General features: G+C 52.1%; 1 protein-coding gene across 2 annotated transcripts in view; it reads left to right on the forward strand.

Moving 5' to 3' along the window:
* The first annotated feature begins 807 nt into the window (after positions 1 to 807).
* PKD1 (polycystin 1, transient receptor potential channel interacting) overlaps positions 808 to 22,050 on the forward strand; it is a 76,776-nt gene continuing 55,533 nt past the window's right edge. For both annotated transcript variants that reach the window (XM_074552705.1, XM_074552706.1), the window contains exon 1: positions 808 to 1,252. In XM_074552705.1, the coding sequence (XP_074408806.1) occupies positions 1,014 to 1,252 (239 nt within the window). In that variant the 5' untranslated portion in view covers positions 808 to 1,013. The remainder of the gene's footprint in view (positions 1,253 to 22,050) is intronic.

The following is a 22,050-nucleotide window of genomic DNA, read 5'->3' on the forward strand; positions in this document are numbered from 1 at the left end:
CCAAAGAGATGTTGTAGGATGATGGATTGATCTCACCAGGTCTGAGCCACAGCCAGTGCCCGGGGCCATTGCGGGGTGAAAGTGACATTGAAACCTGACAGATTTGTTGTGTTTGATGCTAAAAAAACCAAATGCACTGTAAAGCACGTGCCTCGTTCTTCCTCTCTCTCCGAGGCACCCGAGTTACCTGCTCTGTTACCTGGGGGTGTGACACACACCCTGCAGCCCCCACTGCATCCCACAGCACAGCCTGGGGAGGGCTCAGGTGGGCACGCTGCCCTGTGTGCCCTGGCATCGGGACTCAATTCCCTGCCGCATTCTGTGCCCTGCCCGCTGTCTGAGCTGCCCCCACGGGGATAACTCGTGTTTGCCGGGATTCTCCTGTCCCGGGGATGCTCCTGTTCCCCGGGATCCCTGTTCTGCCGGGACATCTCTGTCCCGCGCCATCCCCCTGCCCTCAGGACACCCCTTCCCCACGGGATCCCCCGTTCCTGGGACAACCCTTTCCCACGGGATCTCCCTGTTCAAGGACACCCCTTCCCCACGGGATCCCCCGTTCCTGGGACAACCCTTTCCCACGGGATCCCCCTGTTCAAGGACACCCCTTCCCTACTGGATCCCGCTGTTCTCAGGACACCCCGGTCCCCCAGATCCCGCTGCCCCCCGGGACACCCCTTTCCGAGGGGACCCTCCTGCTGCCGGCCCCGCTCGCAGTCCCAGTGCCCCGGGAGCCGCGCGGTGCCCGCGGTCCGGGCCGGAGCGGGGGCGGCCCGGGCTGGAGCGGCGCCGTGTTTCCGCCGGCCGGGAGGCGGAGCGGGGGCGGCCGCGGCCGGGCGGAGCAGCAGCGGCAGAGCCGAGCGGCGCCGGGCCGGGCCGGGGCTGTCAGCGCGGCGAGCGGGGCCCCAGCGGGCCGGGCGATGGCGGGCGGGCGCTGAGGCGGCGGCGGAGCGCGGCGGGGCGGGCGGCCGGGGCGGCGGCGGCGCGCCGGGGCCATGCCATGCCCGTAGGGAGAGATGCCTTTGGGAAATGGAGCCGCCGGAGCACCGCGCAAACATGGCGCCCCGCGGCTGCCGCTGCCGGGCTGGTGCCTGCTCTGCTCGCTGCTGTGCGGGGGGCTGGCCGCGACCCCGGCCCCCGCCTGCCGGCCCTGCGCCCCGGGCTGTGCCTGCGCCGCGCCCGCCTGCGCCCTCAACTGCTCGGCCCGCGTTGGGGAGAGCCCGGGGGCCGCCGTGCCCTCCGCCGCCACCGCGCTGTGAGTACCGGGCACGGCCGGGGAGCTGGGATAGGCCCGCCCCGGGACATGGGGAACCGCGGTGGCCTGCCGGGTGTATGGAGCGGGGAGTTCGGTGTTCGGGAGTTTGGTTTGCGGGGTTCCGTGCGGGGAGTTTATTTCGGGCGGTTCCGAGCTGGGAGTTTGGTTTGGGAGGGTCCGTGTTCAGAAGTTTGGATTGGGGGGTTCTGTGTTTGGGAGTTTGGGGCGGGAGGTTCCGAGCCGGGAGTTTGTTTCAGGAGGTTCCGTGTTCGAGAGGTTCTGTGCGGAGAGTTTGGATCGGGGATTCCGTGCGGAGAGTTTGGTTCGGGGGTTCCGCGCTCAGGCATTTGGTTCGAGGCATTCCGAGCTGGGAGTTTGGACTGGGGGTTTCGCGTTTGGGAGGTTCCGAGCCTGGAGTTTGGTTCGGGGAGTTCTGAGGGAATAACGGGAGGAGGGTGTGCGGGAGCGAGTGTTTGAATAAATTGCGGGGTTAAACACGCTTTAAAGCCAGCCCGAAAGACGCAGCTCACACGTAACCAGCCTTTCTGCGTGGCTGGGATGACAGATGTGTTTGTGTGTGGTTGTTGTGGGTAGGTCAGTCGGGCGTGTTCGTGAGGGGCACTGCAATGGTCCATGTGCTCTGTCACTGAAATCAGCTCGCTGCGTGACGCAAGAAACAGACGCAGGGGAAAAGTTTGGTTTTCCGTAGGGAGCAGCTTTTCAGTTCTTGACGAGACAAAAGCATCGAGTGATTCATATAAGAAAGATGACGTGGGGCCTGGCGTGGTGCACAGATCTCACATGAACTAATTTCTGGTGGTATTTCGCTGCTTGAAGGGTCTGTTTCTCTATTTGGATATTCTTAGCTAAGCTTCCACTTTGATTGTCAACACAGAGATACTGCAGAGGTTGTGGAGTACCACAGTAAACATACATTGTAGGTTTCGCAGGCTGTGTCTGGATTAACTTCAGGAAAATGTGCACATCTCTAAATCCAGCAGCCAAGGTGTTTTCCAGCTCTTTTCTTGCTAGATATATTTAGACTTCTGCAAACAAACCAGCCATTGTTTGTTGCAGAAAGTCCCCAACTGGAAAAGACTGGTTTTTATTAAGGAGGTTCTGGATTTCTGTTATCTGTTGTTGCTTTGAGATGGGGCTCTGCAGCTCCCCAGGCTGCTCGCTGCTCACTGTGGAGCAGCCTCCTGAAGGCTGTGATGATCAGTCCTCCACTTGGCTTTTTGACGATTTGGGGCTATTACAATGTGTTTCTGTGGTTATTAATGTTGGTAGTAAGTGTTTGAGACTATGTTATTGTTGTTCAGAGGCGCCGAGTTGTAAAAGCTCCCAGAATGTTTTGGGTATTGTGCAGTGACAGATGGAAGTGGGACATAAAGCTCTTGCAGGTGAACAAAACCATGGGAAGGGGAAATGCTCCAGAGCGATGGATGGTGTTTGTGGCACATGTTCTGATTGCAGAAGTGTTTGTGTGGGGCACAGAGCTCGAGTTTGGAATTCAGGCTGTGGAGTCATCCCCGTCAGGCGGCTCATCATTGTGTGTGCTGACTGGAAATGTGTGCTGGTCCTGTTCTGAGGGCTGGGCTCAGATGTGCTGGAGTGGGTTTCTTTCAGGTTTACTGCCCTGTTTGGCCTCCTGGTGATGGCAGAGAATGCAGGTGCACCCACTCTTGTTAAAACCATGAAGAGTTTACAGATTGATTTCTGTTGGGATGGGAGGGACTCTGCTCATGGCTCCATGAGGTTATGCGAGTGGTTTTTCCTAATAATTTCACATTCCCTTTGTTGAACACGGACAGATAAATAACGTTTATATATTCTCTCCTTAGAGGAAAAATTATTTTTTAGTATCTCAACAACCCCTTTTTAAAAAATTAATTATTCTGGAATGAAAGCAGCCTTTAGGAAGGCCGAGGTCTGAAAATTCCCAACGCCAGAATTCCCGGCCATTTGCTCGCAGCAGCGCTCAGCAACTGCGATTCCAAATTTCTGGCTGTGGCAGTGAGGCCTAGGCAATGAATTCCTCTTCCATCTGACGTTTTAGACGGAGCAGCCTTGAGGAAATCAATGCCAACCGCGGCCGCGCTGTTACCAGGAGCACGGGGAAATGTCCCATCCAAAGAATCACTAAGGAAATGGGCTCTGCTGCTCGCAGACACCACATACCTCGCTGGAAGCGGTCTCCAGGCAGAGCGAGCGGGGATATTGGCCCCTTCCCATGGCCACAGCCAGGTTCTTAAAGTGTAACGCAAAGTCTGCCTGGAACCAGCAGCAAGGGCTGTTTTCCCAAATAATCCGCAGTGCGCAACACGCGGATCTGGACTGGGGGAGCCAGGCTTGGAGGGGCAGCATTTGCACTTCTGAGCTCCTGCATCCCAGGAATGCTCTGATCCATCTCTTTTCAAGTGCTTTGCTCTCAGCGCTGCCGGATTTTGTTCGCGTTTATTTGAGCCTGAGCTGTTTCTTGAGCTTTCATCGCTTATTTCGTTCCTCGAGTGGAAATAAATCTCATCAAGACTTTTCCTTGCAAATACTGATTCTTTCTGACACATCTTCGGTGTCGTGGCGGGTTTGAAGTGGAAATTAGAATCTTGATGTGAAAGGATGAGAGTGGAAAGTTCCTTTATTTTCCCCTCATTAGGATGGAATAGTGTTTGTGGATGGGTGAGAAGGAGAAGCTGGGATCAGAGGAGCTCTGCTGTCGCCAGGCTCCTGCAGAAGTGGGGATCAGAATTTTCATCCAAAACCCAGTGGGGTTTTTTGTGGATTTGGCAGTGAGCGCTGGGGTTGCACTGCCCAGCCGGTGACTTCACCTAAATAAACCTTAAAATAAACAGATCCTGTGATTCAGGAACCTGCAGTCTGGAATTTTAAATTTCAAGGGTCAGCAGCGATTGGTAGATTTTGATATTATTACATGATGCAGGAAAAGCCTTTTCAAGGCTTGGGGTGTCTTCAAAAGCCATCAGGGGACAAAAATTTCCAGTTTAAATTAAAATCTAATTCAGGTAAACCCACAGGCAGTGGAGTGTCTGTACAGTAGTGTCCAGGCCACAAAAGCAAAATAGCTTTATTGCTGTTCCTAGAAAAAACGGAGACAGCCTGGAATGTCATTCTTGTAGGGAGCCATATCCCAGCGAAAACAAGGCTGCGTTTCTCTTTTGTAAGAGATTTTGGAGAGGGAAAAAGGCCCAAATGAGGTGCTAGATAAATATTTTGCCAGCGAGATTCTTTCAGCCTGTGGAAGGGACCAGCCCCATGAGCAGCTCATGGCTATAATGTGAGTGTGAACAAGGAGGCGATTCTGTGGGGTGCTGTCGGAGCAGAACAGGCTCTGCTGTTAAAGAGGGCTGGGCTGTTTATTGTGCTCCTTCCTAAAGCTCCAGAGAACTCTCAGTGCTGCTCCCACCACTGAGAAACTTTTTAAAAATTAAAACTTTTCTTAGTGGTGTTTCAGAGTGTATTAAGAGAAATGCCCTGCTCAGGAAGAACAGGCATCCATTGGAGAGGCGGATTTGAAGGTGCTCCTGCTCTGTGGCAAAAATTGCAATTGAATAATCCCGAGCAGCATCAACATGTCTCACTTTTGTGATCTGTAGTGTGGTGCAGCCAAGCCTGCAAACCCCAGTAGTGACAGACCCCCACGTGTTAAAGAACTGTAATTAAACCTCTTGGAGCCCCACGAGGCAGGACGAGCTGCTGGTGGAACCCTCTGGCTTTCCTCTGACACCTGGTGTGGTTTTTTTTCCTGTGCACTGTTTACACTGATTTTTCCCTGTGTTTCCTGACGTTTTGAAGTTTCCTGGTGGTCTCTTTCTGTGTGTTGCCTTTTCCTTGTTGGAGTGAAAGTGAGGGCTGCTCCTGCTCTTCTCCTGCTGGCGAGCCCCCGGCAGGTCTCTCTGCGTTTCACTCAGCTGCTTTCATTCTGCTCTCACAGAGAGTGGATTTGAAAGAAAACCACTCACTCCGAAGGTAGAACTCATATGGTTTGTTAGTGCTCCTCTGCCTTTTATCCCGTTTTAATGGAATTCCGTGTTTTATCTCTTGTCATGCCACGTTTTCCACGCTGTGGTTTCCATAACGCGGCTCGGCGTCATCCTTTCCCCGTTCCTCCAAGCTCTGTTGTCCTTAGATTGATTGTTGCAGTTCAGCTTGATTTTGTGTGTTATTTACTCCACATGTCCCCAAACATTTATCTGAGTTGTAGTGAGTGAGTAGCAAAGTGAGCAGGGGAGGAAGGACAGCTCGGGAGCAGAGCTGTGCATTCCAGTGCCAGGGTGGAGCGGGCTGGGAGCGCCTGCATCTTGCTCTTGATGTGAGGAGAGTGCATGGAGCAGTGTGGGCAATAGAATGGATTTTGGGGGACGCAGCACTTGTGAGTTAGTCCCTCCACGGCCAACAGCAGGATTTTAGGCAGTCTCTGTCAGGCTCAGAGGGAAAATTCCCCGTCTCTTCCCCAGTGGAAAGTTGGCAGCTCCGCTGCCGGCTGTGCTCACGGTGCTGTTGCTGTTCAGAGGAATGGCTGCTGCTGCTGCTCACAAGCCCACCCTTTTCTGCCCCCACATCAATCCACCCTCCTCTCCCTCCCCGCCATCCCTCCCTTCTCTCCAGCCCCTGCTGAAATGTGGCTCCAAGGCTGGAAAGCTGCGGTGGCTGCGGAGCTGCCGGCCACGCTCCCCTTCAGCTGCTGGGATGAGCTGTGCTGAAGGACACTGCCCTGCCCCAAAGGAGGGTGGTGGTGTCCCACCAGACCTCTCCAGCCCTCATTTCTCAGCCTTCCTTTGCAGTAAAGAATGAGCCTGTTTTCCATATCGAATCCCTGCTCTTTACGTAGACGCTGAAGCGAAGTTGGCATCTGTTTGCCAAAACTAAAAATGTCAATTGAAACATAATGTTAGTTTTTTTGCTTTGCAAAGGGCACAAAAAGCAAAACTCATGTGATTGCTGCCATTCACGTTTATTTAAAGGATAGCTGTCATCAGGAAGAACATCAAAAACGTGCAAGCTGTAGCATTTGCAGTGTATTTATAGGAACCGTGACCAGTAAAGAGATTTTGTCATAGAATCACAGAATCCTGGATTAGTTGGGGTGGGAAAGGACCTTAAAGAGCATCTCATTTCACTCCTCTGCTGTTGGCAGGGACACCTTCCTTTAGACCAGGCTGCTCCAAGCCCCATCCAGGCTGGCCTTGGGCACTGCCAGGGATCCAGGGGCAGCCACAGCTGCTCTGGGCACCTGTGCCAGGGCCTGCCCACCCTCACAGGGAGGAATTTTTTCCATATGTCAAACCTCAGTTTTTCCTCTTTAGTGTGAACCCATTCCCACCTGTCCTGTCACTACAGGTCCCTCTCTGGCCTCCCTGTGGCCCTTTAGATAGTGGAAGGTGCTGTGAGCTCTCCGTGCAACCTTCTCCTCTGCAGGCTGAACTTCCTCAGCTTCCCAGCTCTTCCCTTTCCCTTGAAAGATCACATCCTTTTTGATGCTGTGCAGATAAGCAAAACACATAATTAAAACAATTCCTCAGCCAGCTGTTTCTATTACATTAACAGCAAAAGAGTTGCCCTCAGGTTAGGAGCAGGTAAATCTCCTCTGCTTCCTGGCATCAGGCCTTGGAGGAACCTCCTTGAGCTGAGCTCGGCAGGGAAGTTTCAGACGTGGCATATGGTCCTGTGTGACTGTGTTTAACCTGCTGTCATGTTGAATTCAATTAGCAGCCCGTGCTGAGGCAGTGTGATAGGCTGGGTTGTGACAGGACTGGATGTTCATTCCCTCTGTGGTAGCAGATCTCCCACCTACAGCATTGCTGGGTGCTGGAGCGTGGCCCTGCTGTTCCTGCAGGCTGTGGGTGCCCTCTGGGAGCTGGGGGGATCCCCATTTCTCACTGCAGTGGTGCTGGCAGATGCTCTGGGGGACCATGGGGACCATGGTTTGGGCTGTGCTGGCTGTCCCAGCAGCCCCAGCCTGCAGCAGCTCATTCCAGCAGGACAGCCTGGGGTGACACGGGGCCTGGATCTGAGCCATGACTCCACCAGTTTGTTCCTATTCATCCAAAATTATCCCTGGCCACCACACCATGGCCTTGTTTCTCCTGGTGACAGCTGGCAGCTCATTTTGTGCCAGCCTGTGCGGGCAGCTCCTTGTGTGGAGAAGCACTCTGGGCTCTGTATCATGCAGTTTGTGTGTCTGTGATGGAGTCACAGGGTCTAACCCTGGTTTGGAAGGGACATTTCCAGGGTGGGGTTTGTAGCCTTCCCAGAGCCTGTGCTCACCTCCTTGGACAGAGCTCCTGGTCCTTCAGAGAGCTCCAGGAGAGCTGCAGAGGGACTTGTGATGAGGGCATGGAGTGCCAGGACAGGGGGAATGGTTTCACACTGCCAGAGGGAAGGGTTGGACGGGATATTGGGGGGAAATTGTTCCGTGTGGGGTTGCCTGGAGAAGCTGGAAGTGTCCAAGGCCAGGTTGGTGTCCCTGCCCATGGCAGGGGTGGCACTGGGTGGCTCTGAGGTCCCTCCCAGCCCAGAGCACTGGGTGATCCCCTGGTTCTGTGGAACTTGCAGATCCCCAGCCATGGCCTCTTCCCAGCTCCATTGCAACATCCCTGGCAGCCCCTCAGCCCTGGCTCCCTCAGGATCCCTGTGGCTGCTCCGGGCTCCTCTGGCGGGGACAGCACCAGCATCCAGAGGCAAGGGAGGGTTTTCCCTGCAGGGACAGGCAGTGGCTCCTCTCTGTGCTGCCCCTGGCCTGGGGGATTGGCAGGGATGCTGTGGAGCCCTGGGACAGGGCCTGGGGGCTCTGCTCCTGCTGGGAATGGGTTCTGCTCCTCCTGGAATGGGTTAGCTGGGCTGCTCAGAGTTCTGCTCCTGCTGGAATGGGTTTCTGTTCCTACTGGAATGGGTTCTGTTCCTGCTGGAATGGGTTAACTGGGCTGCCGGGGAATTCTGTTCCTGCTGGAATGGGTTTCTGTTCCTACTGGAATGGGTTTTGTTCCTGCTGGAGTGGGTTCTGCTCCTGCTGGAGTGGGTTCTGTTCCTCCTGGAATGGGTTAAGGGGCTCCTGGAATGGGTTCTGTTCCTGCTGGAATGGGTTCTGTTCCTCCTGGAATGGGTTAAGGGGCTCCTGGAATGGGTTCTGTTCCTGCTGGAGTGGGTTCTGCTCCTCCTGGGATGGGTTAAAGGGCTCCCGGAACGGGTTAACTGGGCTGCTCGGGGTTCTTTTCCTTGTGGAACGGGTTAACCGGGCTCTGGGCACGGGTTAAGCAGTTCCCGGCCGAGCCGTGGGAGTGGCGCTGCGAGGAGCGGGCCCGGGGTGTGGGCTGAGCCCTCCGGAGGGAGGAACCCGGGGAACAGCTAAGCCTGGGAAAGCGGAGCCCGGCCGGGCTGTGTTGGCCCGAGCTGAGCGTTTCTCTCTCAAACCACGCCTCGGCCAGGGGGTGGAGTGAGGCCGGGCTGGAGCTGCGGCTTTGGGCTTGGGGCAGGTTGGTGACAGCATCTGTGTGCTGTCCCGGGACATTGCTGCAGTGACAGCCGCAGGGTGGTGAGCTGGGGATGATCCCTTCATCCCCAAAACTGTGATGGGAGCACGTGGATCCCTTTGGGAACTGCAAAAAAAAAAAAAAAAAAAAGAAAAAATCAAACCCGTGATATTTTTCTTTTTTTTTTGGTGTATTTTTGTAGCACAAAAATGCTGCTTGAAGAGGCACTCCAGAAGTGCCTATTTTTTGTATTTTTGTACCTCTGCGCTCACCCGCTCGCCTCGCAGCTGGCTGGGTGTGTGTGTTAGGGTTTGAATGCAGCCTTTGCACGTGTGCCTTGGAAAATCCAGCTGTTCATTCCTGATGGTGCTCCCAAATTTCGCCACATTTCCAGGAGCAGGATGCCCATCCTGGCACAGGGGCACGGGGGACCTGGTGAAAGGCTCTGAGCTCTGGCAGAGCCTGTGCAGGCAGTGTGGTGCTCAGCAGAGTTGGGTTTCACCCCTCCCCAGACGAAAAAAAGGTTTGGAGAGCTTTGTGGAAAGAGTGAACTTGCAAAGGGGGAGTTTGGATAGGGAAAGAGCAATCGAGTGGCACCTTCCATGTTTCCTGTTGCTGTACCAGCTCTGGGGTCTCAGGGATTGGTGCAGGCACAGCAAAAGGGCAGCTCTTACCTGAGGCCTGATCCAGGCAATCCTGCAAAAGCATCAGCTTGGAGCATGGGCATTTGCCTTTGAGGCTGGCAGAGCTGCTGCCATCCCAGCCTCCCCAGTGATGCACAGTGACTCCGCAGGGATCTGTGTCCCAGAACTGCCCTCACAGCTAAAATGAAATCTTCTCCCATTCCCTAAAGCCAAACACAGCTCTCATCTGAAATATGCTGCAGAGTGATTCCCTGGGAGAAGAGTTTCCATTGGAAAATATCCTGGCTCCCAGCCATGCTCTGTGGAGCAGTTGTGCAGGACAGCCTGCTGCTGCTACCTGGGTGATTTTCTGGAACAGGGCTGCTAACACAAGCAGGAGTTGGTGGAGCCATTAGTCAGGATCCCTTCTGAGCTCCTTCACTACACAGCAAAAATTGAGATTCCCTGTCCTGCCAGCCTCTGGACACTGCTGCAAACACAGAGCCACTGCCATGAGGAGAGTGGCGTTGGCCAGAGATTCATAAGTAATGAATTAAATCTGTGCAGAGCAAAGGTTCCTATCGGAGTGTGGGAACATTATTTTACTCCTACAGAGGGAAAACATGAAGTCAGTGGCTTTATAGGCTGAGCTCTGCCACCCCTGATTGCATGGATCGGTGCAAAGGCTGGATCAGAAGTCTTTAAAAAATGACTGTAGACAAAACTGAGGTGGGGAAACAAAAGCTGGAAGAGGCCAAGGGTTAGGCTTTGTTAGTCTCTGAGTTGTGTTAAGAAAATTCGCTGTAGCTGGTATCTGTGGTGAGTTGTGTTCCTACAGAAGTGAGGAAGGGCTTTATTTAAGGAAAATTAAAAGGAAGGCTGCTTCTCCTGTGTGCAGGAAAGCTGTGCAGGGCACAGCACAGATCAAGCAACACCCTGGAGACAAAGCTGGAGCTGTTTGGGTGGCACTCGAGGTTCTGCTGGGCTGACACCAGACAATTGCCAAGGTTTAATTGAGAGGGACGACACACCCTGCTTTCTGCAGGGACTGCCAGGAGCATCGCTGGCTCCTGGATCTGTGTTTTGTACAACACAATAACTTCAGTAGCCCAACAGCCAGGCCCCGAGTTCCAGAGCCCTCTGTGTGCTCCCTCCTGTCCCTCCCTGCATCCAGTGATTAACCATTCCTTGGAAAGCTCTGAACCATTCCTTGGGAAGCTCTGAACCATTGCTTGCAGAGCTCTGTGCCTTCTCAGTGCCTGCAACACAGTGACCTGTCAAGGTAGCAGTGCCACTGGCCTTGGGGAGTTGAATTTCTGGTTACATGCACAGATTGCATCTGCCACAGCCACAGATGTAAGTGGCATTAATTTGGGTTTGCTTTGCTTTGTGTGTAGTGCCCCGTGCTGTGCACCCAGTGGGAATATTTCCCTCTGGCATCAGTGTCTTTGCAGCAATTAAAGGGTTAATTACAGCTGGCCATCAGATCTCTCAAGCAAGCCAGCAGAGCCCACTGTTGTGCTCTGTGTTCCCGTGGATTAATCAGACACATCCAGGTCTGGAGCTTGGTCCCATCGCTTGAGAGGGAGCTGGGAGAGTTTGGGAATTCCTCTCCCAACATGGGAGAGTTTGGGAATTCCTCTCCTAACACCCTGCAGGACCTGCAGCTTCCCCTGAGCTGGCTCCACTCTGGCTGCTTGGGAAGGACATTCCAGAATCATCAGAGGATCTTTGCACAGAATCCGGGGGTCGTTTAGGTTGGAAAACACCTCTTATCTCAGTGAGTCCAACCTGTAGCTGCTCCCCCTTTAGAGGAGGGATGCTCCTCTCACAGGTGGGTGCTCTGATCAGCCCCTTCAGCTCCCTGTGCACACTGAGCACAGTTCCCCTGTTCCCACAGAGCAAGGGGAGCCGCTGTTCCCTCTCCTGGTGGCCCTGCAGCCATGGGGGCTGTGGGCAGGGCCAGCAGCAGCTCCTGTGTGTGCCCTGGGTGCTCAGTGCATACCTTGGCTTGGGAGGGAGCCGAGCTACTGGGGGCAGTGTTGTCTAAGGGCTGGAACAGGATTCCTGCTTTTGTTTGCAGCCTGACCCTGCTGCTGCTGTGGGCTGTGCTCGCAGGGTTCCTCTGCATCCTGCTCCTGGCTGAGCCAAGGGCTGAGGCTTCACTGGGTATTGTCCTGGTTGTTGATGGGAATTGATGCTCCTGGAGTGCTTCAGTGCTTGGCTGCCCTGGGTTTGTGGTTCCTGCTTGCCTGGTGCTCTGCTCATCCTCCAGTGAAACATCCCCGGCAGCTCTTGGGAAGGTGAATCTTCACCCTGAGCAAGGTGAGCATCAGGGCAGCGAAATGGAGATGTGGGCTCACTTTGACAGGATCACCGGGACCCTTGGTCCTGCCCTCCCACCCCTGCTTGGCCTTCAGCCTCTTCTTCCTCATCCTCAGAACCAAGCACAGCCTTGTGCTGGGGGAACATCCCCAGTGGCAGGTCCTGGAGCAGCAGGGTCCCACTGTGCTCCCACAGCAGGAGAACATTAATTTTGCTTTTAAAGCATCTGGAAAAGAAGCAAAGATTAGTTTTCTGCCCAACTTGTACTTTGTGTTCAGGGCAGAGCCATCAGTTTCCCAAACAGAGAATCCAGCCCCAGCTGGGGGGTCAGAGCTGTGTGCAGTGCAGGGAGCAGCTCCTGAGGGGAATGTGGCTGCATTTCAGTATTCCCATGGAGTTTGGGATGCCAGGGAAGGCTCCAGTCCTCCTCCTGGCTGCAAACCCACCTGTGCACTTCTTGGGGTCCTAATTCTGGCTGCCTCACAGGCTGTGTGACAGTGGAATAATGGAGTAACAGAATTGTTAAGGCTGGAAAAACCCTCCAGGATCCCTGGGTCCAACCATTCCCCCAAGGCCATCACAAATCATGTCCTCAGCCTTTCCTTGGACACCTCTGGGGATGGTGACTCCATCACCTCCCTGGGCAGCCCCTTCCACTGCCTGACAGCCCTTTAGTGAAGAAACCCTTGCTGATGTCCACCCTGAGCCTCCCCTTGCTGTTCTCCAGCAGGGTGAGGCTGCAGGAGCCAGAGCCAGCACATCACCCGAGACCCTGCACAGCACTCAGGGGCACCATTGAGTGGCACAAGGGGAGCAAGGTCCCATCCTGGACCTGTTCTGGGGTTCTGCATTAATCATTAGTGCATTTAATGAGTTGTAGGTGAGAGCCAGAGCCAGCACATCACCTGAGACCCTGCACAGCACTCAGGGGCATCAGGTGCTGGCACAGCTCTGCTGCCCAGCTCTGGGGCTGCCAGGAGGGAAAGGAGGCAGTGGTTAATAGGTAGGATGGAGTTAATCATCCACTGAATTCCTCGGCTACGAGCTCTCTCCTCAGTGTTTTTTCTGGTGCTGTTGCTGGAAAGGAAATGGGGGTATGTGGAGCAAAACCACACTTAGCAGCTCACAGTAGCCCTGGTGTGTGCAGGGTTTCTTGCCTTGTGCTGAGGGTGGAGCTCCCCTCTGAGAGGAGATGCTTGGATGATCTGGTGGAGCTGAGCAGTGCTGGGATATTCGATATATTCGATATATTCGATATATTTGATATATTTTCACCTTTCCCTTTGGGTGCCTGGGCCAGGCCCTGGAGGAGGAAGTGTCTGCACTTTCACTGCCTGACACCCAGGAAATATCTGTATTTTTCTCACAGTAGTCAATCCCCAGCAACTCAGACAAAAGGGAGAGAAGTTATCTTAATTAATAAAATAGCAAGGATGCAATTGCTTACCGAAGTCCAGCTCTGGCAGCCCAAACATGAGTCAACCACCTCTCATAAATCTTGAGATTAAAAAGAAACAAAAGAAGGCCCAATGCTGGTGCCTTTTTTGTGGCTCCCGTGTAGGAGACACCTGGGAGCATCTGTGTCTCACTGGGGAGATACAGGGCAATAACAGATTTCAACAAAACAGGAGGGAAGGAAAAAGTAGAGATTATAATTAATTGTCATGATTCCAGGAGACAAGGGAACGCACCACTTCTTTTAGGACAAAACTGAGTGTATTTTCTAATTGTTTTTGGGGTAAGGATGAGTGATGTAGAGCCACGTACCATGGGACCAGGCACAGGAATTTGTCACATGTGAGTGAAAAATAACCCAGTTGGTGTTAGTCATGCTGCAGAATGTGTTAGCAGCTCAACAATGGCCTTAAACACTGAGTGGGATCCAATTTAAACCCATAAAAGTGAGGAAGTCTGGACTTGGAGCCTGTTCTTGTACCTGTGTGCGCAGCTGTGTGTGCAGTAGCTGTGGCATAAACAGCCCAGGATGGTGTTGGGATTCCTTTTTACTCCATTCAACAGTTGTCATTTGTTTCCAAGGGTTGGGTTTTATTGCTCCTCCCGTTTCACACAGCAGGAAATTAAAAAAAAAGCAGCCCAACACACAAGAAACAAATGCATATTCTTATTTGCTCAAATTCGGCTGAATCCAGGAGCTGGGGCTCCAGGTTGCTTCACAAAAATGTTTTTGTCTGGTGATTCTGAATGTGATAAAAAGATGTGAAATCCATGCTCAGGCCTGTGAGGTGGTGATTTAGAGGTCTAACTAACCATGGTGATTCTATGATTTGCCTTTTTGTGTTACATGGGAGCACCATCAGGAGCACAGAGCCCTTTCTGCAGCTCCAGCCCAGGCTGAGCATGGACAAAAGGTGGTGATCTTGCTTCTGGTGCCTTTCCCACCCTGGAGGTGTCCAAGGCTGGGTGGAATGGAGCTCTGAGCACCTGGTGCAGTGGAAGGTGTCCCTGCAGAGCAGCCCATGGATCAGCAGCACTGTGGAGGTTCAGTCCTTGTGCCTGTGTGGGTTACACAACCCCTGTGCACAGAGCCAAGGCAGCAATGTCCTCTTGGATCTGACAGGAAGAGGGGTGCTATGGAAACCTAGCTTGTTGTTATTATATGGGAATGAAATTTATTATTTCGCTCTTCTGCCTCGGTTTGTGATTACGCCATGCAGCAATTTTTAGCCTTGGCAAGAAGGTGGTTTAGCATCAGACCAGAGATGCAGCTTAACTCGGTGTCTGCTGCAAATCCTCAGTGCTGGGGCTGAGAGAGTCGGGGCAGATTCTCCTCATGCTGATTTATGAGTGTCGTCCTTCTGGACGCTGCTGTGGTGGCCAAAGTTTACCAGGGGTGTTTACCCAGAGCTTGCAGCGTGTGTGTGGAGCTGAGCAGGGATCAGGTTTGGTGTCCTGCTGATCCCAGGCTGCTCAGGGAGTCCCTGCAGGGCTGGCAGCAGGGCACAGAGCGCTCTGCATGCCCTGGCTCCTCGGGGCACCCTGGCTGTGCCATTCTGTTTGCCTTGGCCTTGCCTCGCTGTTTCCTTGCTCTTCTTTCCCTTTTAAACAAAGCAGGTTTGCTGGTGGTTTGTGTGTACAGCCTCTTACACAATCACCCTGGTGGCTTTCTGCAGAATGGGGAAGAGTGATTTGGGATTTAATAATTAAACTGGCACAGTCCAAGACAGTTACCTGAGCCTGAAGTGAAGCATCAGCCTTGGGCTTCTGTTTTAACCAGCATGAATTAAAACAACAACAACAAAATCAATCTGTTTTACTGTAGGAATAACTTCCATGAAATGCAAGGGGTGTGACTTTCTCTTGTTTAAGATGTCTGTGTCAGCTCCAGGGACATCAGCCCTGGTGGGTCTCTCATGGTTTGTTTGCCCTTTCTTGGTGAGTTTTTCACTGTGTGATGTGTGGAGACTTTGATGTTGGATTTACACCTGGAATTCAGGTGAATCAACCCAGGGATGTGCTGGGGAACTTTGGAAAAGCCCTGAGCTGAGGAAGATTTAAACTAATTAAGAAAATATTTCTGAGAGGAAGAATTGGTACCAGTGTCAGTCCCAGCATGTGCGGGGAGTAGGCAACAATTTAATATATTTTATATATTGTATATTGAATATATTTATATATATTTACAAATATTGACCTGGGAAGGAAATGTTTCTTGGCTGTGCAAATGCAAAGAAAAAGAGAAGAACCAGCACAAACCAGGCCCATGAAGCCACCTCAGCCTTACTCTGAGTTCTCCAGAGGGTTGGAGTGTTCCAGCCCTGTTCTGGTCCCATAAACAAGGGAATGGGCAGCCCTGGCTGGCTGAACCCCAGCCTGGGATGTCTCACCAGCCCTTGGCAGATGGAGAAACCAAACAGGGCACTGTGGGATGTGCCCTGTCCTTGTCAATGTGATGAAGAAATCAGGGGGAAAAGTGTCACATAAACTGCAGGGAGGAGCTGCTGGCCAGAGATGGAATAATTAAAGAAAAGGGGTGCCTGTAGTGGAAGGGAAAGTGCTGATTGTGGATCACCAGCTGTCTGTGCCTTTCCTGCTGTAACAGGGTGAATGGCCAGGCTGTGTATTTGTGCTGGCACTGAGATCTCTGCAGTCAGTCACTGCCCTACCCTGTTTTAGCTTTGCTGCCATTTGGAGGAGCTGTGCCGGGACTGATTGGAATCCCCCAGGCAGATGTTTAGAAGATCTTGTAAAACTGGTGGGGCTGTGGGATCAGAAACCCTCGCCTGGTCCCCAGAGAAATTGGCTTTGTTTGAAAACAAGGTGCACAGTAGGATGCTGGAGTGTGTGAGGTGTTCTGTACAGCAGCGTTTAATGGGATCAGGAAAGGGATCCCTCCCAGTAGTATTTGCAGGTATTAAATCATTAAGGAGATTAGCAGAGTTGCAAGACCTTTCTCTTTTTTTTCTCTAGACAGTTTATTCCCCATAATGATGTTCTTATAAAAGGATTAGAGGCATTGGTGCTGTGAGAGAAGGGAAAGGCACTGTGGTGATCCTCCCTTTGACAGATCCCTGACAGGATTGCAGTCTGAAGTGAATGGAATTATCCTTCCTCTGGTTCCTCAGAGAAAAATCACAGAACAATGGGGTGCTTTGGGCTGGAGGGGATCTTTAAGACCATCTCATTGAGGGACACCTTCCACTAGAGCAGGTTGGTCAGCCCCATCCAGCCTGGCCTGGGATACTCCAGCTGAGAGAGAACCAGAAATGTGCATCACCTGCACGTGCTCTGACTTGAGGGCACTCTGAGGAGCAGATTTAGGTGGGATATTGGGGTGAAATTCCTCCCTGAGAAGGTGTGGAAGTGTCCAAGGCCTGGCTGGATGATGCTTGGGGCACCCTGGGTTGGTGGAAGGTGTCCCTGCCATTCCAGGGCGTGGAATTGGATGGGCTTTGAGTTCCTTTCCCACCCAAGCCATTCCAGGATTCTGTGAGCTTTGCAGGGATCAGATGGTTTTCTGTCTCCCAAACCTGTTCTGAAGGTTTCCTAGAGGGGCAGCTGAGGCCCAGGCAAGCTGCTCCGTTCCTCTGTACCTGCCCTGGGCCTCTGAACATCAGCGTTCTTGAAGCAGAAATATTCTGACTGCATCACAGAAGGCTCCCTAATGCTGAAAGGAAGCAGCCCAACCACACACATTATTAATGCCAGAAACATGCAAATGGCTTTGTACGGGAACCAGCAGCTCTATATTGGGTTCTAATTGGGTTTTGTTTTCAGAAGGAAGATATTTAAGGTTCTATACTGAACATGCTGCAAAAACATTGAGAGCAGAGCCCTCCAACCCAAACAACCACGTTTGGAAAAGGCTGGGGGAGCTCGAATCGGGGATTAGGGGAAGCCTGTCCTGTGGCATCTCCAGGCCAGGTCCCTGTGCTGTGTCTGTGCCTGCTCAGGGCTCTGCCCTGCCCTCTGATTTACAGCCCTGAGCATCCACCAGAGCTGCTGCTTAAGGAATTCCTCGAGTGTTTCTGTTCCAGTAGGGATTTGTGGGCCTGACTTTGAGTTATGGGGCCTTTGTGCTGGAGAGATGTTTACAGCTAAACTTGGAAGCCCTTTCTCCCTTGGATTCCTGGAAACGCTGTTATCTCAAGCTTCAGGAGGGACTTCTGCACAGAGACCACCCAGGACTGAGAGCTACCTGTCACCAGAGCACCTCCCTGCCCCTGGAATTGGGCATGGCTTGCACCTGGAAGGGCTGGACCAGCAGAGATGGAGACATCCTCATCTGCAGCGTTTCTGCCTCATGTGTGGTGCCTTCAGCCTGGTGGGCAGAGAGTTCTGTGCTTGTTTCTGGCGGGGGAACATCCCTCCTGAGGGCCTGCAGGATTCTCCCTGGTGCCTTTCCTTCCTCCCTCCCCTGGAGCTGGCTCTGCATCCACTGCTGTTGCTGCTCCTGCTTTCCTTCAGGGGCTTTTTAAAATTTTATTTTGAGCATCAGTTGCATTGTTATCACATTTGCATCCTGCCAGCTAGTGATCACTGCACGAGGAGGGGACAATGTCCCTGTTCTGTCACCTGCCCATGGGCACGCTAGGTGGGCCACCACAAACCAGCAAAGCTATTTAACCATCAAGCCTGTAGGACCACAGTGAGAAGCAGCTCCTCTTGCTGCTGTGACAAATTGCTGCTTTTCAGAGGGGATGGAGAAACACTCCTGGTCCTTGTCTCTCCTGGGATTTCCTTTAGCACAAGAGAAAATTGGTCACCTGGAAAAGATGTGGTCCCCAAGGGGATGTCAGCAGTGGGAGCCTGGCTCTGTCCTGGCTCTGGGGGAGGACAGGGGAGCTGGACAGAGGGATCTGATCAGAGCAGGATGGACAGTGGGATGTGGCCAGATCAGAACTGGACAGTGGGAAGTGGATGGAGCAGAACTGGACAGTGGGATGTGGCCAGAGCAGGATGGACAGAGGGATGTGGCCAGAGCAGGATGGACAGTGGGATGTGGATGGAGCAGAGCTGGACAGTGGGATGTGGATGGAGCAGAGCTGGACAGAGGGATGTGGATGGAGCAGAGCTGGACAGAGGGATGTGGCCAGAGCAGGATGGACAGAGGGATGTGGCCAGAGCAGAGCTCCAGGCAGGAGCTGGCCCAGCGTTACATAACGCACCAGAGACACGTTCAAGTGATTAATTTGAGGCTCTGGCAGCCGCTTCCCTGTAATAATATTTTAAACATGACTTTTCCACTGGCCCTTGCCAGCAATCGTTACTTTGCGCTGTGGAGGCTGTAAAATTTCACTTCAAGGATGGGTTTCACTCCCGTTACAGAATGTGTCTGGAATGTGCAGATGTTTCCTTCGGGGAATAGGGAGCCAATGGGCTCTAACACATCAGCCCTGCAGGGAGGACTCAGCGTGCTGAGCAGCCCTATTCACAAAATCCCAAACAAACACACACACACACAGGGCCCATGGAGGTGCCCGGCGCTGGGCATGGAAACCCAGGCTCTGCTGGAGCCCAGGGAGGTTCTGGGCTGGGGTGGTCACAGAGGGGTCCCTTGGGAGTCCTACACAGTCCCACAGATTCCTGATTTCTGGAGGAGTTGTGCAAGCTTTGGCTGGGTGCAGATAAGGTGGCTTGGAATGATGTGGTTGCTTCCAACCCAAACCGTTCCAGGTTCTGTTGGTTCTGAACTGCAAGAGGGCGGGGTTTGATGGGATATTGCGAATAAATCCTTCACTCAGAGGGTGATGGGACCCTGGCACAGGTTGCCCATCCCTGGCAGTGTCCAAGGTTAGGTTGGGCAAGGCTTGGAGCACCTGGGACAGTGGGGAAGGTGTTGGGATTAGAACTGGATGAGTTTTGAGGTCTCTTCCAACCCAAACAATTCTGGGGTTCCATCATTAACCTCCCACAGGTATCCAAGGGCTGGGCATGTCAAGGACAAAGCAGCTGCTGTGGATGTGCCAGAATTAGAGAAAATGGGAAGATGGGATTTAATTGCACAAAAAAATAGATTGCATGGAGAGCGGAGAAGGCTGAAAATTGCTTTTTATGGAACAGCTTCAAATTAAGGAGCTTCAAATTAAGGCAGTAACCATCCCTGAGGGATATGTGGTAGGGCTGGTCCTCTTTTAATAGGATGATACAGCAGAGCATTAATATTTTTTACTTCTCTAATTTTCTCTTTCCTTATCATCTTCAGTGCAAAGAAGGGGAGAACAAAGCCTTGGGGCATCAGGTCCTTAAAGAGGAGCCCTTAAAGGGTCAGTGATGGACACAGGGAAAGCTGCAGAGGGATGTGGGAGGGCCAGGACAAGGGGGAATGGCTTCACACCAGCACAGGGAGGGTTAGGTGGGATTCTGGGGAGAAATTCTTCCTGTGAGGGTGCTTACAGAAAATAGATAAGCAAGACAGGAAAGAGAAATGTTGGTTGTGATGAGCACTGTGGGCTCAGCTCAGGCCCATTGAACACTGATAAGCAAAAGAATCTTAAAGCAAAGTCTCTGTCCAGCAAAGCTGGGAAGAGTAAAGAGTTTTTCAAGTTTATTGGGAATTAAAGGAGATAGATGATACTGGTCTGTTAATAGATGAACATGGTCAAGTTATCAATGAAGATCCAGAAAAGGCAGCACTGCTCAGTAAATATTTCTGTTTTCTATTTGGAAAAAAGCCAGGTGATGTATTTGTATCATATGAGGATGATGAAACACTTTCCACTCCAACAGTAACCGGGGAGGATGTTAAACAGCTGCTATTAATGTTAGACCTTCTTAAACCAGCAAGTTCAGAGATTTTGCATCCAAGAATTTTAAAAGATCTGGCTGAAGAGTCCTCTGGGCTATTAATGCTCACTTTTAATGGATTTTAGGGCCTCAGGGAGATTCCCAGGGACTGGATCAAAACAAACATGGTGCCAGTGTTAACAGAAGGTAAATGGGGTGGTACAAACACTCATTAGCCCAATGTCCTGATTTTCTGTCCCAGGCAGAAACAATGCTGTGCCTAGCATGGCATCAGCTAAAAATTAAAGGGCATGGTGTAATTAGTGGCAGTCAGCGTGGAAAATCCACTTATGGAAAAAAGATCTCCCAAACCTCTGCCTTTTAAGTAACTTTGCAGATGGAGGAGCAGAAGATGCTGACGTTGATGTAATACACGTCTGATTTCTGCAAGAAGTCAGAATTTGAATTCTGAGTCAAGTTTTTGACTTTTGACTCAATGTCACATGTATTTGTGACATTGGAATGAAAAAAGGCAACGCTGCAGATGTTAAAGGGATTAAACATTGGCTCCAGGATGTTTCATAGAAGGACAGACTTGACCCAAAGGATTGTTTGGGTTGGAAAACACCTCCAGGCCATCCAGTTCCAGCCCCCTGCCATGGGGAGGGACACTTCCCACGAGATCAGTTTGCTGCAACCCAAACCTTTCAGTGATTCTCAGTCTCTGTGTGGGATGGGAGCATCCTCTGCAAGGCTTGGGCAGGACCAGGAGTGTGGAACCTGTGTGGAACCCAACGATTTTCAATATTTGAGCTGTTGGGATGAGCCATGGGTGGAAGGCACCCCTGGGCTGTGCTTTGGCTGGGGCTGGGGGTCTGAACATGCTGCACTTTTTGCTTTTTTTGCTCCCAGCCCTGCTGCTCTGGGGGTTTTCTGTCCCAGGCAGTGGCTGCGAACCCTGGGCTGTGCTCAGCCTCACACAGCAGCACCAAAGTTTACTTTGGGCTATTTTTAAACATATCAAGCACTAATCTGACGGCCCCAGATCCATGAGTTTTCCCTCTGGGAGGAAGAAAATAAATCAAGAGGCTCATCAGCTCTCCAGCACAGGCTGTGCTGCAAAACCCTGCTCAGAGTTGGTTTCCTTTGCTCACAATGCTCTGCCAGGACCTCAGTGGGTTTTCCTTTCTTCTTGTCCTTCTCCCCATCAGTGTTTAGGGAACATCCCATGCTGGAGCTGAAGGATGTTGGTGAGAGCCTGAAACGGGGAGCCTCTTAAATGAAATGTTGTTGGTAAAACAACATTTGCTGCTGTTTCTGTGTGTTTCATGAGACATTCCTGTGTGTCTGGATGTGTGTCTGCTGTACCTGCCATGAGAGGCTTTGCTGCTGTTTTTCTTAAATCCTCAATGCTTTCTGAGCTCCAGGGCTTGGAGCAGCCTGGGCTGGTGGAAGGTGCAGGAGGTGGCACTGGGTAATCCTAAAGGTCCCTTCCCACCTAAACCATTCCAGAATTCCCTGATCCCTGTGCTTGCTGTGTTTTGCTGCCTGTGCTTTGTTTTCCCTTTGTTTGTGCTGCTGGTGCCTGACAACCACTGGCTGCTCTGTGTGAGGAATGGGAGAGTTATTTCCCAGCTGTTTGAAGAAATGCCTTTTGATCTGGTGCTGCCTTATCAGTCTCACATTCCCTCAGCTGGGCTGTGCTCTGAGCCCAGCTCAGAAGTGGCAGGAAGGGTTTTACTGTTCTCCCCGGGTTTTGGAGGGTCAAGCCTGGTTTGTGAATCTCATTCTGTATCAGTGATGCCCAAATTGCTGCCCTGTTCCTTTTAGGGTACAAAACACAGATACCCCAGGGGGTTTCCAAGGAACCATTCAGACTTTAGCAGTGTTTGCAGATGGGATGTGTGCTTTGGAGAAGATTCCTGGAGTTCTCCGTGTCCCTTGGCTCCAGCTCAGTGTGACATCCCTGTGACCAATCCAGCATCATCCTGAGCCCCCCACATCCTGTGAGCCCTGCCTGTGGCTCCTTTCCTGTGCACTGCAGAATTTACAGTGCTGAGGCTAGATAGAATTGGGTTTTACTCTTTCCCACATCCCTAGAGGACAGCTGTCCAAGGAAAAGTAATTATTCCAATAGAAAAGCCTCACTTACAAAAGAAATACAAATTGAGTCATAAAA

This window comes from Zonotrichia albicollis, chromosome 16 (assembly GCF_047830755.1).
Source record: "Zonotrichia albicollis isolate bZonAlb1 chromosome 16, bZonAlb1.hap1, whole genome shotgun sequence".
NCBI lineage: Eukaryota > Metazoa > Chordata > Aves > Passeriformes > Passerellidae > Zonotrichia > Zonotrichia albicollis.